The 17,000-nt window shown below is 39.6% G+C and overlaps 1 protein-coding gene across 2 annotated transcripts in view; it reads left to right on the forward strand.

Annotated features, from left to right (window-relative positions):
• Nucleotides 1-17,000, forward strand: part of LOC138855264 (sodium-coupled monocarboxylate transporter 1-like) — a 130,451-nt gene that overhangs the window by 49,987 nt on the left and 63,464 nt on the right. For both annotated transcript variants that reach the window (XM_070103760.1, XM_070103761.1), the window contains 2 exons: nucleotides 7,578-7,732; nucleotides 12,601-12,741. In XM_070103760.1, coding sequence (XP_069959861.1) covers nucleotides 7,578-7,732; nucleotides 12,601-12,741 — 296 coding nt within the window. The remainder of the gene's footprint in view (nucleotides 1-7,577; nucleotides 7,733-12,600; nucleotides 12,742-17,000) is intronic.

Consider the following 17,000-nt stretch of genomic DNA (forward strand, 5'->3'; position numbering starts at 1 on the left):
AGTTGGAAGTTGAAGACACAAATAAATCACAAGGATGTTAGGAAGTATTTCTTCAGCCACAGTGTAGTCAGGAGGTGGAACAGCTTGGGAAGCGATGTAGTGGAGTCAGGATCCATACATAGCTTTAAGCAGAGGTATGATAAAGCTCAGGGTTCAGGGCGAGTGAACTAGTAGTGACCAGTGAAGAGGCGGGGCCAGGAGCTTGGACTCGACCCCTGCAACCTCAACTAGGTGAGTAACTAGGTGAGTACACACACACACACACACACACACACACACACACACACACACACACACACACACACACACACAAACTCAAAGGTTTGCAACAAGGCTAGTTCCGGAGCTCAGGGAAATGTCCTACGAAGAAAGCTTGAGGGAAATCGGACTGACGACACTGGAGGACAGGAGGGTCTGGGAAGACATGATAACAACATACAAAATAATGCGTGTAATAAAGAAGGTGGACAGAGACAGGATGTTCCAGAGAGGGAACACAGAAACAAGGGGTCACAATTGGAAGCTGAAGACTCAGACGAATCACAGGGATGTTAGGAAGTGCTTCTTCAGTCATAGAGTCGTGAGGAAGTGGAATAGCCAGCAAGTGATGTAGTGGAGGCAAGAACGATACATAGCTTTTAGACGAGGTATGACAAAGCTCAGGAAGCAGAGATAGAGAGGACCTAGTAGCGATCAGTGAAGAGGCGGGGCCAGGAGCTGAGTCTCGACCCCTGCAACCACAATTAGGTGAGTAATTAGGTGAATTAGGTGAGCACACACACACACACACACATAAGAAACGAACAAGAAGTGTGTGAGGAGCTCAAATGAGATTTAAGAAAGTATTTAGAGTGGAAACAGAAAGGATTCTGGGAGGTTAGAACAGAGGGGGACACCAACAAGGGATGTACCAACAAGTGTTGGTTGAAATACACACAACCGAGGAGAAGGTGAACAAGCTGCTAAGTAACCCTGACACCTCAAAGTTGGTGGATCCAGAAAACATATCTCCATGGGTACTTAATGAGGGAGCAGAGATGCAGTGTGTGACACTAGCCACAATTTTCAACACATCCATTCAAACTGGGCGACTTCCTGAGGTATGGAAGACGGCAAATGTAGTCCTCATTTTTAAGAAAGGAGAAAGAAACGAGGCACTAAACTATATAGACCAGCGTCACTGACGTGTATAATATGCAAAGTCATGGAAAAGATTATCAGAAGGAGAGTGGTGGAGCACCTTGAACGGAACAAGCTTATTAACGACAACCAGCACAAATTCAGGAAAGGCAAATCCTGTATCTCAAACTAAAGGAGTTTTATGGCAAGGTAATGGACGTAAGACACGAAGGAGAGGGGTGGGTAGATTCCATTTTCTTATTCTGCAAGAAGGCCTTCGACGCAATTCCTCACAAGAGATTAGTGCATAAGCTAAAGGATCAGGCATGTATAACAGGGAGGGGACCAGAGAATACCTGACAGGGAGGCAACAACGAGTCATGGTACGTGATGAGGTATCGCAGTGGGCGCCTGTGACGAGCGGGGTTCCACAGGGGTCAGTCCTATTTTTGGTATATGTGAATGGAATGATGGAAGGGATAGACTCAGAAGTGTCCCTGTTTGCAGATGATGTGAAGGTAATGAGGAGAATTAAATCAGATGAGGACCAGGCAGTACTACAAAAAGACTTGGAGAAGCTGGAAGCTTGGTCCAGCAAATGGATTTTCGAATTTAACCCCGCCAGATGCAAAGTCATGAAGACAGGGGGAGGACAAAGAAGACCACAGACAGAGTATAGTCTAGGTGGCCAAAGACTGCAAATATCGCTTAAGGAAATGGGTCTTGTTGTGAGTTTAATACCGAACATATCTCCTGAAGTGCACATCAACCAGATGACTGCTGCAGCATATTGGCGCCTGACGAGCCTGAGAATAGCATTTTGATACCTCGGTAAGGAATTGTTCAAGACCGTGTGCGTCAGGCCCATACTGGAGTATGCAGCACCAGTTTGGAATCCACACCCGATTAAGCACATCAAGAAATTTTAGAATGTGAAGGCTTACTCAGCCCTGTAACAACTTCAGTCAGTATTTCCAAGGCTGGCTCCTCCTCAGCAAAATTAATGAATAGAAATAGAAATAATAACAGACAATGATAAACACTTCATTATTTAGAAACGGAAAATGTAAAACAATAAAACATGAATGGGTATCCTAATTGAAAGAAAAATGAAAAATGATATAAAAAAAATGACATTTGAACTCAACGCTAAGATATATAGTGATACTGGGGCGTCTGGTGTTGGTGACACTGCGTGGTGTTGAAATCGTAGCCGTTGCTGATGTGCGGGGGGGAGGTCGCAGGTGTTGGTGACAACCACCGGCTCGTTCTTCACAGAGTATAGCCATGAATAATTACTTCAGATGACAGGAAAAGAGGTTCGTTACCACTGCTATAATGAGGGGTTAGGTCCTGCATTGGCGTACATAACAGGTAAGTTGATTAAACATTGGACGTCTCAGGACGTTAGTCCGTCTCCTTCTATTCTTCTCATTGGTTGGCAGGTGACCCACTCTGTCATTCCAAGCTGGAAAGAGAGACAGATTACCCACTGCTTAAGAAATCACTCTCCATGATAAGTACAATACCTAAAAGATGTGGTGATTATTAAAACATTTAAACCGATCAAGACTGAAAGGACTAAGTTAATTATTGGTCAAAAGTGAAGCTTTCAACCAATAAGTCCACTAAAATAGGATCAGGCGTGTACTTACAGTAGTGTTGGGAGCTGTGAGTCGAGTGATTTACTGTTTGACCGGAGCCCCACACGTCACCTTTCGGGGGAGGGGGGAAGAGGGAGGGGAAGGGATAGCGGGAGCTAGACTGACCCTACCATAACAAGCAGCCGGCAATCAAACTATCACTTTCGGGGTGGGGGAAAAAGGGGAGAATAGCGGGAGCTAGACTTACCCTACCTTAACAAGTAGCCGGCAATCAAACTATTGTTACTATATACTCCCTCGCTACTCCTATCTATTGAACTTTTCCCTCACAAGAAAATGCAAAGGTTTGCAACAAGGCTAGTTCCAGAGCTAAGGGGATTGTCCTACAAAGAAAGGTTAAGGAAAAATGGCCTGAAGACACAGGTTGACAGGAGGGTTAAGGAAGACATGATAATGACATACAAAATACTGTGAGGGATTGACAAATGGACAGAGACAGTATGTTCCAGAGATGGGACACAGAAATAAGGGGCCACAATTAGAAGTTGAAGACTCGGATGAGTCAAATAGATGTTAAGAAGTATTTCTTTGGTCATAGATTTGTCAGAAGTGGAATAGTCTGGCATGCGATGTAATGGAGGCAGGAACCATACATAGTTTTAAGGCAAGGTATGATAAAGCTCATGGAGCAGTGAGAGAGAGGACCTAATAGCGATCAGTGAAGAGGCGGGGCCAGGAGCTATGTCTGCACCCCTGCCACCACGAAAAGGTGAGTACACACACACACACACACACACACACACACACACACACACACACACACACACACACACACACACACACACACACACACACACAAACAACACACAAATAAACAACACATACGTACACACACACACACATGCACACACTACCAAACCTAGCTCATTATAATAAAGAATGAGGCCCAGAGGGGAAGTGAAAGACCCAGGGGACCAGAGGAAGATGGGTCTGGAAAGGAAGAATGGATAGAAATGGTATTGAAAAGGATGGAACAAGAGTGGGAAAGCAAACTAGGTGAGCTTATTGTAGAAGTGGAGAGAAGGATGGAGGCACATATGAAGAAGTGAGCGTCATGAGCTGAAGCTGTAGAATCCAAGATACAAACCCTAGAAGAGAAAGTAAGCATGCTAAAGTGAGACACAGGACTAACGACCAGAGGGGACATAGTATCCAGAGCAGTTACACCAATAATAAACAAGAGGTCCAAAGGAAAGGAAAGAGACAAGAATTACATTGAGGCCCTATCAGGCCACCAGGCATGGCCGAAGAATGTAAAGGGTGTGATGCTGGGCACAGACATCACAGACATCGCAGCTGACACAGAAACCAAGCTCATGGAAATGATAGCAGACACCATCCTTCCCACTGGATATCAAAACCTGAGGATAGACAGAAGGAACAGAAGGGAGTGGAAGAGTGACACTGCATCAAAAATGAATGGGATTTTGAGGAGCTGGAGAGAGGACACAAAGCAGAATCAAAAGACTACATAATAGCAACACTTCAGACTGGAGGGCCCAAGGTGGTGATTGTAGTGATGAATAGCTCATCACAGAATAGCAGGAGACCAAGGTAAAAATATGATTAGAGTAACAGAACGATAGTTGACACATTGGCAGAAATGGCCAGAAAGGCCCATATGGGCAGGGCAAAGTTACTGATTGTGGGTGACTTCAATCACAAAGAAAATGACTGGGGGAACCTGGAGCCACATGGGGGCCCAGAACGTGGAGGGCTATGACGATGGAGGTGATACTGGAAAACCTCATGCATCAACTGATTAGGAACACTACCAGAGAAAGAGGAGAGAACGAACCAGCAAGACTGGACCTAGTATTCACGTTGAGTAATGCAGATATTGAGGACATCACATATAAAAGTCCCCTCAGGGCTGGTGATCACATGGGTCTGGGATTTGAATACATAGTAGAGTTACAAATGGAGTTGGAAGCAGGAAGGGCAGGATGAATGAAGCCAGACAGCAAGAGAGGGGACTACACAGGCATGAGGAATTTCCTGCACAAGGTTCAGTAGGACAAAAAACTGGCATGGAAATACTCAAATGAGATGATGGAATATGTGAGAAAATATGCAAGGAAGCAGAAGAGAAGCTAGTACCCAAACGAAATAGAAATAATAAGAAAGCCAGGACGAGCCAAATGTTCACTCAAATGTGTAAAGAGGCCAAAATCAAGTGTACTAGAGAATGGAAAAAGTATGGAAGGCAAAGGACCCAGAAGAATAAGGAGAGTAGTCGAAGAGCCAGAAATGAATATGCTAAGGTAAGGAGGGGGGCCTAGAGAAAGTTCTAAAATTACACAGCAGCAAAAGCCGGGTCTAACTTGAAGCTGTTGTTCAGGTACTTCAGAAGGAAAACAGCAGTCAAGGACCAGGTAATCAGGCTGAGAAAGGAAGAAGGGGAAATCACAGGAAACTAGGAGCTCAACTTGAGATTTAAAAAAGAATTCACAGAGGAGACAGAAAGGACTCCAGAAAGACGGATTGGTGGAGTACACTGTCAAGTGCTGGACACAATATAAACAACTGAGGAGGAGGTGAAGAGGCTGCTAAGTGAACTAGATACCTCAAAGGCGATGGGGTCGGACATCTTTCTCTGGGTCCTGTGGGAGGAAGCAGAAGCACTCCGTGTACCATTAACAACAATCTTCAACACATCTATCAAAACAGGGCGACTACCTGAGGCGTGGAAGACAGTAAATGTACACTATACATGTCACTGACATGTATAGTATGCAAAGTAGTGGAGAAGATTATCAGAAGGGTGTTAGAGCACCTACAAAGGAATGAATTTATCAATGACAATTCAACTAGCACGGATTCAAAGATGGGAAATCATGTGTCACAAACCTACTGGAGTTCTATGACAATGTGACAACAATCAGACAAGAGAGAGGGGAAGGTGGGTAGACATTGTTTTCGTGGACTGTAAGAAGCCTTTTGATGCAGTTCTACTCAAGAGATTAGTGCAAAAGCTGGAGGACCAGGCAGGTATAACAGGGAAGGCATTGAAATGGATCAGAGAATACCTGACAGGAAGGAATCAACGAGTCATGGTACGTGACGAGGTGTCAGAGTGGACGCCTGTGATGGGCGGGGTTCCACAGGGGTCAGTCCTAGGACTGGTGCTCTTTCTGGTATATATGTATGAATGACATGATGGATGGAATAGATTCAGATGTGTCAATGTTTGCAGACGATGTGAAGTTGATGCGGTGAATTCAATCGAAGGAGGATCAGGCAGGACTGCAAAGGTACCTGGACAGGCAGCGGACCTTGTCCAGAAACTGACGCTTGGCGTTCAACCCAACCAAGTGTAATGTCATGATTGAGGAAAGACAAAGAAGACTGCAGATAGAATACAACGTTGGGGGCTAAAGACTACAAATCTCATTCATGGAAAAGGTTGTTAGGGTGAATATAATACCGAGCACATGAAGAAAATAACTGCTGCAGTAAGAGATCGACTAGCAAATCTGAGAATAGCATTCTGACATCTCAAAAAGGAATCGTTCAGGATTCTGTTCACCGTGTACGTCAGGCCCATATTGGAGTTTGGAGCAATGCTTTGGAACCCACACCTGGCCAAACTCGTGAGAAATTACAGAAAGTGCAAAGGTTTGCAACGAGACTAGTCCCGGAACAATGGGGCATGTCCTACTAGAAGAGGTTAAGGGAAATCGACCTGACGACACCGGAAGACGGGAGAGATAGAGGGGGATATGATAACGACATAAGAACATAAGAAAGAAAGAACACTGCAACAGGCCTACTGACCCATGCAGAGCAGGTCCATGTCCCCCCAGGATTAGCCCAAGACCCACAAAGTCTGGTCACCTCCACTCAAGGATGGAGTACGGCACCAGACCCAGCAGCACAAGCTAATCAGGTCCAACTCACACCCACCCACACCCACATGTATTTATCTAACCTATTTTTAAAACTACACAACGTTTTAGCCTCAATAACTGTACTCGGGAGTTTGTTCCACTCATCCACAACTCTATTACGAAACCAGTGCTTTCCTATATCCTTCCTGAATCTGAATTTTTCCAACTTGAAACCATTGCTGCGAGTCCTGTCTTGGCTGGAAATTCTCAGCACGCTATTTACATCCCCTTTATTTATTCCTGTTTTCCATTTATACACCTCGATCACATCCCCCTAATTCTACGACTTTCGAGAGAGTGCAGATTCAGGGCCTCAGTCTATCCTCATAGGGAAGATTTCTGATACATGGGATCATCTTTGTCATCCTCCTCTGTACTTTTTCCAGAGCATTTATATCCATTCTGTAATACGGTGACCAGAACTGAGCAGCATAGTCTAAATGAGGCCTAACCAAGGATATATAGAGTTGAAGAACAACCTGAGGACTTCTGTTATTTATACTTCTAGATATGAAGCCATGTAAAGTACTGAGAGGAATCGACAAGTTGGACAGAGACAGAATGTTCCAGAGAAGGGAAACAGCAACAATGGGGGAAGGGGGTCACAGGGATGTTTGAAAGTACTTCTTCAGTCATAGAGTTGTCAGAAAGTGGAATTATCTAGAAAGTGATGTAGTGGAGGCAGGATCTGTTCATAGCATTAAGAAGAGGTATGATAAAGCTTATGGAGCAGGGAGAGAGTTACTTAGTAGCTACCAGTAAAGAGGCGGAGCCAGCTGATATAACTCGACCCCTGCAGCCACAGTTAGATGAGTACAATTGGGACAATTTAGGCTCACGATGATGATCGTGATGCTAATAACGACTGTGATAAATGTGATAGTAATAATGATAATAATAACAGGGCGGTGTAAAAGCGGTGGTATACGCAGACGTGGTACAAACCCTACTTATGTTTGCTGGGGTGTTGGTGGTGTCAGTGATATGCTGCCAACAGCTCGGAGGATTTGCCAACGTCTGGACAATCGCCGATCAAGGAGGACGACTAGAGTTCTTTAAGTAAGTATTCTTGTGTATTTTGCATTATTTGTATGTATATGTATCCAAAAAAACAAATGCGTAATAAATATATGGCAGTGGTACAAAGGAACTTTCTTGAAAAATACAGAAAGAAAAAATTTAAATATATTGTACCGCAGGCTGAGACTATTTCTTCTGTTTTATTTTCTAAATGTATTAGTATATGTCATGTATGTATTTGTATGTGTCATGTATGTATTTGTATGTGTCATGTATGTATTAGTATGTGTTATGTATGTATTAGTATGTGTCATGTATGTATTTGTATGTGTCATGTATGTATTAGTATGTGTTATGTATGTATTAGTATGTGTCATGTATGTATTTGTATGTGTCATGTATGTATTAGTATGTGTTACGTATGTATTAGTATGTGTCATGTATGTATTTGTATGTGTCATGTATGTATTTGTATGTGTTATGTATGTATTAGTATGTGTCATGTATGTATTTGTATGTGTTATGTATGTATTAGTATGTGTCATGTATGTATTTGTATGTGTTATGTATGTATTTGTATGTGTCATGTATGTATTTGTATGTGTCATGTATGTATTAGTATGTGTCATGTATGTATTTGTATGTGTCATGTATGTATTTGTATGTGTCATGTATGTATTTGTATGTGTTATGTATGTATTTGTATGTGTCATGTATGTATTTGTATGTGTCATGTATGTATTAGTATGTGTCATGTATGTATTTGTATGTGTCATGTATGTATTTGTATGTGTCATGTATGTATTTGTATGTGTCATGTATGTATTTGTATGTGTCATGTATGTATTTGTATGTGTCATGTATGTATTTGTATGTGTCATGTATGTATTTGTATGTGTTATGTATGTATTTGTATGTGTCATGTATGTATTTGTATGTGTCATGTATGTATTTGTATGTGTTATGTATGTATTTGTATGTGTCATGTATGTATTTGTATGTGTTATGTATGTATTTGTATGTGTCATGTATGAATTTGTATGTGTCATGTATGTATTAGTATGTGTCATGTATGTATTTGTATGTGTCATGTATGTATTTGTATGTGTCATGTATGTATTTGTATGTGTCATGTATTTGTATGTGTTATGTATGTATTTGTATGTGTCATGTATGTATTTGTATGTGTTATGTATGTATTTGTATGTGTTATGTATGTATTTGTATGTGTTATGTATGTATTTGTATGTGTCATGTATGTATTTGTATGTGTCATGTATGTATTTGTATGTGTCATGTATGTATTTGTATGTGTCATGTATGTATTTGTATGTGTCATGTATGTATTTGTATGTGTCATGTATGTATTAGTATGTGTCATGTATGTATTAGTATGTGTCATGTATGTATTTGTATGTGTCATGTATGTATTTGTATGTGTCGTGTATGTATTTGTATGTGTCATGTATGTATTTGTATGTGTCATGTATGTATTTGTATGTCGTGTATGTATTTGTATGTGTCGTGTATGTATTTGTATGTGTCATGTATGTATTTGTATGTGTCATGTATGTATTTGTATGTGTCATGTATGTATTTGTATGTGTCATGTATGTATTTGTATGTGTCATGTATGTATTTGTATGTGTCGTGTATGTATTTGTATGTGTCGTGTATGTATTTGTATGTGTCATGTATGTATTTGTATGTGTCATGTATTTATTGTTATGTGTCGTGTATGTATTTGTATGTGTCATGTATGTATTTGTATGTCTTGTATGCATTTGTATGTGTCGTGTATGTATTTGTATGTGTCATGTATGTATTTGTATGTGTCATGTATGTATTTGTATGTGTCATGTATGTATTTGTATGTCGTGTATGTATTTGTATGTGTCGTGTATGTATTTGTATGTCGTGTATGTATTTGTATGTGTCATGTATGTATTTGTATGTGTCATGTATGTATTTGTATGTCGTGTATGTATTTGTATGTGTCGTGTATGTATTTGTATGTGTCATGTATGTATTTGTATGTGTCATGTATGTATTTGTATGTGTCATGTATGTATTTGTATGTGTCATGTATGTATTTGTATGTCGTGTATGTATTTGTATGTGTCGTGTATGTATTTGTATGTGCCATGTATGTATTTGTATGTGTCGTGTATGTATTTGTATGTGTCATGTATGTATTTGTATGTGTCGTATATGTATTTGTATGTGTCGTGTATAAATTTGAATGTGTCATGTATGTATTTGTATGTGTTATGTATGTATTTGTATGTGTCATGTATGTATTTGTATGTGTCATGTATGTATTGGTATGTGTCATGTATGTATTTGTATGTGTCATGTATGTATTTGTATGTGTCGTATATGTATTTGTATGTGTCATGTATTTATTATGTGTCGTGTATGTATTTCTGTGTTATGTATGTATTTGTATGTGTCATATATGTATTTGTATGTGTCGTGTATAAATTTGAATGTGTCATGTATGTATTTGTATGTGTTATGTATGTATTTGTATGTGTCATGTATGTATTTGTATGTGTCATGTATGTATTGGTATGTGTCATGTATGTATTGGTATGTGTCATGTATGTATTTGTATGTGTCATGTATGTATTTGTATGTGTCATGTATGTATTTGTATGTGTCATGTATGTATTTGTATGTGTCATGTATGTATTTGTATGTGTCATGTATGTATTTGTATGTGTCATGTATGTATTTGTATGTGTCATGTATGTATTGGTATGTGTCATGTATGTATTTGTATATGTCATATATGTATTTTTATGTGTCATGTATGTATTTGTATGTGTCATGTATGTATTTGTGTCATGTATGTATGTGTATGTGTCGTGTATGTATTTGTATGTGTCATGTATGTATTTTTGTGTCATGTATGTATTTGTATGTGTCATGTATGTATTTGTATGTGTTACGTATGTATTTGTATGTGCTATGTATGTATGAATTTGTATATGTTATGTATGTATTTGTATGTGTCATGTATGTATTTGTATATGTCATGTATGTATTTGTATGTGTTATATATGTATTTGTATATGTCATGTATGTATTTGTATGTGTCATGTATGTATTTGTATAAGCCATGTATATATTTGTATGTGTTATGTATGTATTTGTATATGCAATGTATGTATTTGTATATGCCATGTATGTATTTGTATGTGTTATGTATGTATTTTTATGTGTCATGTATGTATTTTTGTGTTATGTATGTATTTGAATGTGTCATGTATGAATTTGTATGTGTTATGTATGTATTTGTATGTGTTATGTATTTGTATGTGTTATGTATTTGTATGTGTTATGTATATATTTGTACGTGTTATGTATGTTTACCTGGAGAGAGTTCCGGGGGTCAACGCCCCCGCGGCCCGGTCTGTGACCAGGCCTCCTATGTATTTGTATGTGTCATGTATGTATTTGTATGTGTCATGTATGTATTTGTATGTGTCATGTATGTATTTGTATGTGTCATGTATGTATTTGTATGTGTCATGTATGTATTTTTGTGTTATGTATGTATTTATTTGTGTCATGTATGTATTTGTATGTGTCATGTATGTATTTATTTGTGTTATGTATGTATTTGTATGTGTCATATATGTATTTGTATACGTCATGTATGTATTTGTATGTGTTAGGTATGTATTTGTATGTGTCATGTATGTATTTGTATGTGTCATGTATGTATTTGTATGTGTTAGGTATGTATTTGTATGTGTCATGTATATATTTGTATGTGTCATGTATGTATTTGTATGTGTCATGTATGTATTTTTATATGTCATGTATGTATTTGTAAGTGTTATGTATGTATTTGTATGTGTTATGTATGTATTTGTATGTGTCATGTATATATTTGTATGTGTTATGTATGTATTTGTATGTGTTATGTATGTATTTGTATGTGTCATGTATGTATTTGTATGTGTCATGTATGTATTCGTATGTGTCATGTATGTATTTGTATGTGTCGTGTATGTATTTGTATGTGTCATGTATGTATTTGTATGTGTCATGTATGTATTTGCATGTGTCATGTATGTATTTGTATGTGTCATGTATGTATTTGTATGTGTCATGTATGTATTTGTATGTGTCATGTATGTATTTGTATGTGTCATGTATGTATTTGTATGTGTCATGTATGTATTTGTATGTGTCATGTATGTATTTGTATGTGTCATGTATGTATTTGTATGTGTCATGTATGTATTTGTATGTGTCATGTATGTATTTTTATATGTCATGTATGTATTTGTATGTGTTATGTATGTATTTGTATGTGTTATGTATGTATTTGTATGTGTCATGTATGTATTTGTATGTGTCATATATGTATTTGTATGTGTCATGTATGTATTTGTATGTGTCATGTATGTATTTGTATGTATCATGTATGTATTTGTATGTGTTATGTATGTATTTGTATGTGTTATGTATGTATTTGTATGTGTCATGTATATATTTGTATGTGTTATGTATGTATTTGTATGTGTTATGTATGTATTTGTATGTGTTATGTATGTATTTGTATGTGTCATGTATGTATTTGTATGTGTCATATATGTATTTGTATGTGTCATGTATGTATTTGTATGTGTCATGTATGTATTTGCATGTGTCATGTATGTATTTGCATGTGTCATTTTTGTATTTGTATGTGTTATGTATGTATTTGTATGTGTTATATATGTATTTGTATGTGTCATGTATGTATTTGTATGTGTCATGTATGTATTTGCATGTGTCATGTATGTATTTGCATGTGTCATGTATGTATTTATATGTGTTATGTATGTATTTGTATATAAAGGATGAACCATGAGACTTACACAAGTGCTGTTTGCCTGTCCTTTATGCAGTATGGACCCAAGTGTCTTTGTGCGTCACACCTTCTGGTCAACACAGGTCCTAGGAGCTTACACAGGACTCAGCGTAGCTGGCCTCAGTCAGCCTCAGTTCCAGAGATTCATCTCAGTCAGAACTCTCAGCCTCTCACAGTCGTAAGTTCTCCATCATCTCTCACATCCGGAAAATATATCTATGTTTATTGATAACTTTTTCTTCTGGTGGATTATTTACATTGAATTTCTTTTATTATACACTTCAGTTTTGGGAAGATTAGAGGTTAGAGCTTTGTGTGAAGGTTCAACAGCTCTATTAGTTCTTCATTAGGGGTTAGAGCTTTGTGTGAAGGTTCAACAGCTCTATTAGTTCTTCATTAGAGGTTAGAGCTTTGTGTGAAGGCTCAACAGCTCTATTAGTTCTTCATTAGAGGTTAGAGCTTTGTGTGAAGGCTCAACAGCTCTATTAGTTCTTCATTAGAGGTTAGAGCTTTGTGTGAAGGTTCAACAGCTCTATTAGTTCTTCATTAGAGGTTAGAGCTTTGTGTGAAGGCTCAACAGCTCTATTAGTTCTTCATTAGAGGTTAGAGCTTTGTGTGAAGGCTCAACAGCTCTATTAGTTCTTCATTAGAGGTTAGAGCTTTGTGTGAAGGCTCAACAGCTCTATTAGTTCTTCATTAGAGGTTAGAGCTTTGTGTGAAGGTTCAACAGCTCTATTAGTTCTTCATTAGAGGTTAGAGCTTTGTGTGAAGGCTCAACAGCTCTATTAGTTCTTCATTAGAGGTTAGAGCTTTGTGTGAAGGCTCAACAGCTCTATTAGTTCTTCATTAGAGGTTAGAGCTTTGTGTGAAGGCTCAACAGCTCTATTAGTTCTTCATTAGAGGTTAGAGCTTTGTGTGAAGGTTCAACAGCTCTATTAGTTCTTCATTAGAGGTTAGAGCTTTGTGTGAAGGTTCAACAGCTCTATTAGTTCTTCATTAGAGGTTAGAGCTTTGTGTGAAGGTTCAACAGCTCTATTAGTTCTTCATTAGAGGTTAGAGCTTTGTGTGAAGGCTCAACAGCTCTATTAGTTCTTCATTAGAGGTTAGAGCTTTGTGTGAAGGCTCAACAGCTCTATTAGTTCTTCATTAGAGGTTAGAGCTTTGTGTGAAGGTTCAACAGCTCTATTAGTTCTTCATTAGAGGTTAGAGCTTTGTGTGAAGGTTCAACAGCTCTGTTAGTTCTTCATTAGAGGTTAGAGCTTTAGTGTGAAGGTTCAACAGCTCTATTAGTTCTTCATTAGAGGTTAGAGCTTTGTGTGAAGGCTCAACAGCTCTCTTAGATCTTCATTAGAGGTTAGAGCTTTTTGTGAAGGCTCAACAGCTCTATTAGTTCTTCATTAGAGGTTAGAGCTTTGTGTGAAGGCTCAACAGCTCTATTAGTTCTTCATTAGAGGTTAGAGCTTTGTGTGAAGGCTCAACAGCTCTACTAGTTCTTCATTAGAGGTTAGAGCTTTGTGTGAAGGCTCAACAGCTCTATTAGTTCTTCAGGGATAAGGCCAATTCATCCTTATGGAAATGAAAAATAGAGAAATCAATGATACCTGGAGTCTACCTGGAGAGGGTTTCGGGGGTCAACGCCCCCGCGGCCCGGTCTGACATCAAGCCTCCTGGTGGATCAGGGTCTGATCAACCAGGCTGTTACTACTGGCCGCACGTAAACCGACTTACGAACCACAGCCCGGCTGATCAGGTATTGACTTTAGGTGCCTGACCAGCGTCTTCTTGAAGACACCCAGGGAACTATTGATAATCCCCCTTATGTATACTGGGAGACAGTCGAACAGTCTTGGGCCCCTGACACTTATTGTGTTGTCTCATTGTGTGCTTGTGGTGCCCATGCTTTTCATTAGGGGAATGTTGCATCTCCTCCCGAGTCTTATGCTTTCCTAGGGAATGATTTTCGTGTGCAAGTTGGGTATTTATATCTCTAGGATTTTCTTAGTCTATATTATCATGTATCTTTCTCTCCTGCATTCCAGGGAATACAAATCAAGGGACTTCAACCGTTCATTCTAATTTAGGTGCTTTATTATACCCGTGTGTCCCGTGAAAGTTCTCTGAACACTCTCCAGGTCAGCAGTCTCACTTGCCATGAAGGGGGCAGTTACCTCACAGCAGTATTCCAACCTAGAGAGAACAAGAGATTTGAAGAGACTCATCATAGGCTTGGTGTCGCTAGTTTTGAAGATTTACCTGGAATTTTCCTTGAGAGGGTTTCGGGGGTAAACGCCCCCGCGGCCCGGTCTGAGATCAGGCCTCATGGTGGATCAGGGTCTGACCAAGCAGGCTGTTACTGCTGGCCGCACTCAAGCTGACGTACGAACCACAGCTCAATTGGTCAGGTACTAACTTTAGGTGTCTGTCCAGCCAGTGGTCTATTGGTAATCCCCCTTATATATGCTGGGAGGCAATTGAACAGTCTTGGGCCATTGGCACTTATTGTGTGGTCTCTCCGTGTACTCGTGGCGCCTCTGCTTTTCATCGGGGGAATGTTGCATCTTCTGCCGAGATTTTTTGCTTTCATAGGGAGTGGTTTTCGTGTGCAAGTTTGGTACCAATCCCTCCAGGACCTTCCAAGTGTATATTATCATGTATCTCTCTCGCCTGCGTTCCAGTGAATACAGATCAAGGACCTTCAACGGTTCCCAGTAGTTTATGTGCTTTATCGCACTTATGTGTGACGTGAAAGTTCTTTGTACACTTTCCAGGTCTGCAATGTCGCCAGCCTTGAAGGTAGCCGTTAGTGTACAGCAGTATTCCAGCCTAGAGAGCACAAGCATTTGAAGAGAATCATCATGGGATTGGCGTCCCTAGTTTTGAAGGATCTCATTATCCATCCTATCATTTTCCTTGCGGATGAGGTAGATACATTGTTGTAGTCTTTGAAGGCGAGATCCTTTGACATTATCACTCCCAGGTCCTTCACATTACTCTTCCGCTCCATTGTATGGTTAGAATTTGTCGCATACCCTGACATTTTTAATTACTTTAAGTTTTCCATATCTGAGTAGTAGAAATTTCTCGTCGTTGAACTTCATGTTGTTTTGAGTGGCTCATTCGAAGATTTGGTTGACGTCCGCTTTGAGTCTCACAGTGTCTTCGATGGAGGTCACTGCCATGGTGATCAGGGTGTTATCCACAAAGGAAGACACGGAGGTATGGCTTACATCTCTGTCAGAAATGAGGATGAGGAATAAAATGGTAGCGAGTACTTTGCCTTGTGGAGCAGAGCTTTTTACTATGGCTGTCTGGGACTTTACTCTGTTTACTATTACTCTTCGTGTTCTACTTGTCAGGAAGTTGTAGATCCATCTACCGACTTTTCCCGTTATTCCTTTATCCCGCATTTTGTGTGCTATTACACCATGGTCACACTTGTCGAAAGCTATTGCAGAGTCTGTGTATACTACATCTGTATTTTGTTTATCCTCTACAACATCCAGGACATTGTCATAGTGATCTAGTGGCTGGGACAGACAGGAGCGACCTGCTCTAAACCTGTATTGCCCTGGGTTGTGTAACTGATGGGTGTCTAGATGGTTGGCTATCTTGGATGTTAGTACCATCGGTCTGTAGTTCTTTGTAAATGCTTGACTGCCACCTTTGTGGAGTGGGGCTATGTCTGTTGTTTTTAGTGTGTGTGGGCTGACCCCTGTGTCCATGCTCCCTCTCCATAAAATGCTGAAGACACGCGATAGGGACTTCTTGCAGCTCTTGATGAACACGGAGTTCCACGAGTCTGGGTCTGGAGCAGAGTGCATGGACATGTCATTAATTGCCTCTTCAGAATCTTGTGGAGTTATAATAATTTCCGAGAGTTTTGAGATGACCAAATTTTGGATTTCGTTCATAAAGAATTCATTTGGATTTTGGACCCTTAGAGTGGGCAGTGGGTCGCTGAACACTGAGTCATATTGGGCCTTTAGTATCTCACTCATTTCATGGCTATCATCTGTGCATGTCCCATCCTGCCTAAGCAGGGGCCCAATACTGCATATTGTTTTTCCCTTAGATTTGACATAAGAGAAGAAGTATTTTGTTTTTGTTTTCAGTTTCTTTTATGGCTTTTAGTTATTCCAGTAATTCTTGTCTCCTGTAAGATTCCTTCAGCTTAAGTTCGATGTTTGAAATTTCATTGACTAGTGATTCCCTTTGTATTTCAGATACATTGACCTCACTCAGCAGCTCTGTGACTGTGGAGACACTTATGCAACATATGGGAATCTTTATTCAGGAAACGTTTCGCCACACAGTGGTTTCATCAGTCCAATACAAAGTAGAAAGGCGTAAGGAGAGGAGGAGTTTGAGGTAATCAGTCCCTCAGCCTGTAGTCGATGGGTTCAGTCCATCAATCTTCTACAAGATTGATGGACTGAT

The sequence above is a fragment of the Cherax quadricarinatus genome, chromosome 87 (assembly GCF_038502225.1).
Source record: "Cherax quadricarinatus isolate ZL_2023a chromosome 87, ASM3850222v1, whole genome shotgun sequence".
Classification (NCBI taxonomy): Eukaryota; Metazoa; Arthropoda; class Malacostraca; order Decapoda; family Parastacidae; genus Cherax; species Cherax quadricarinatus.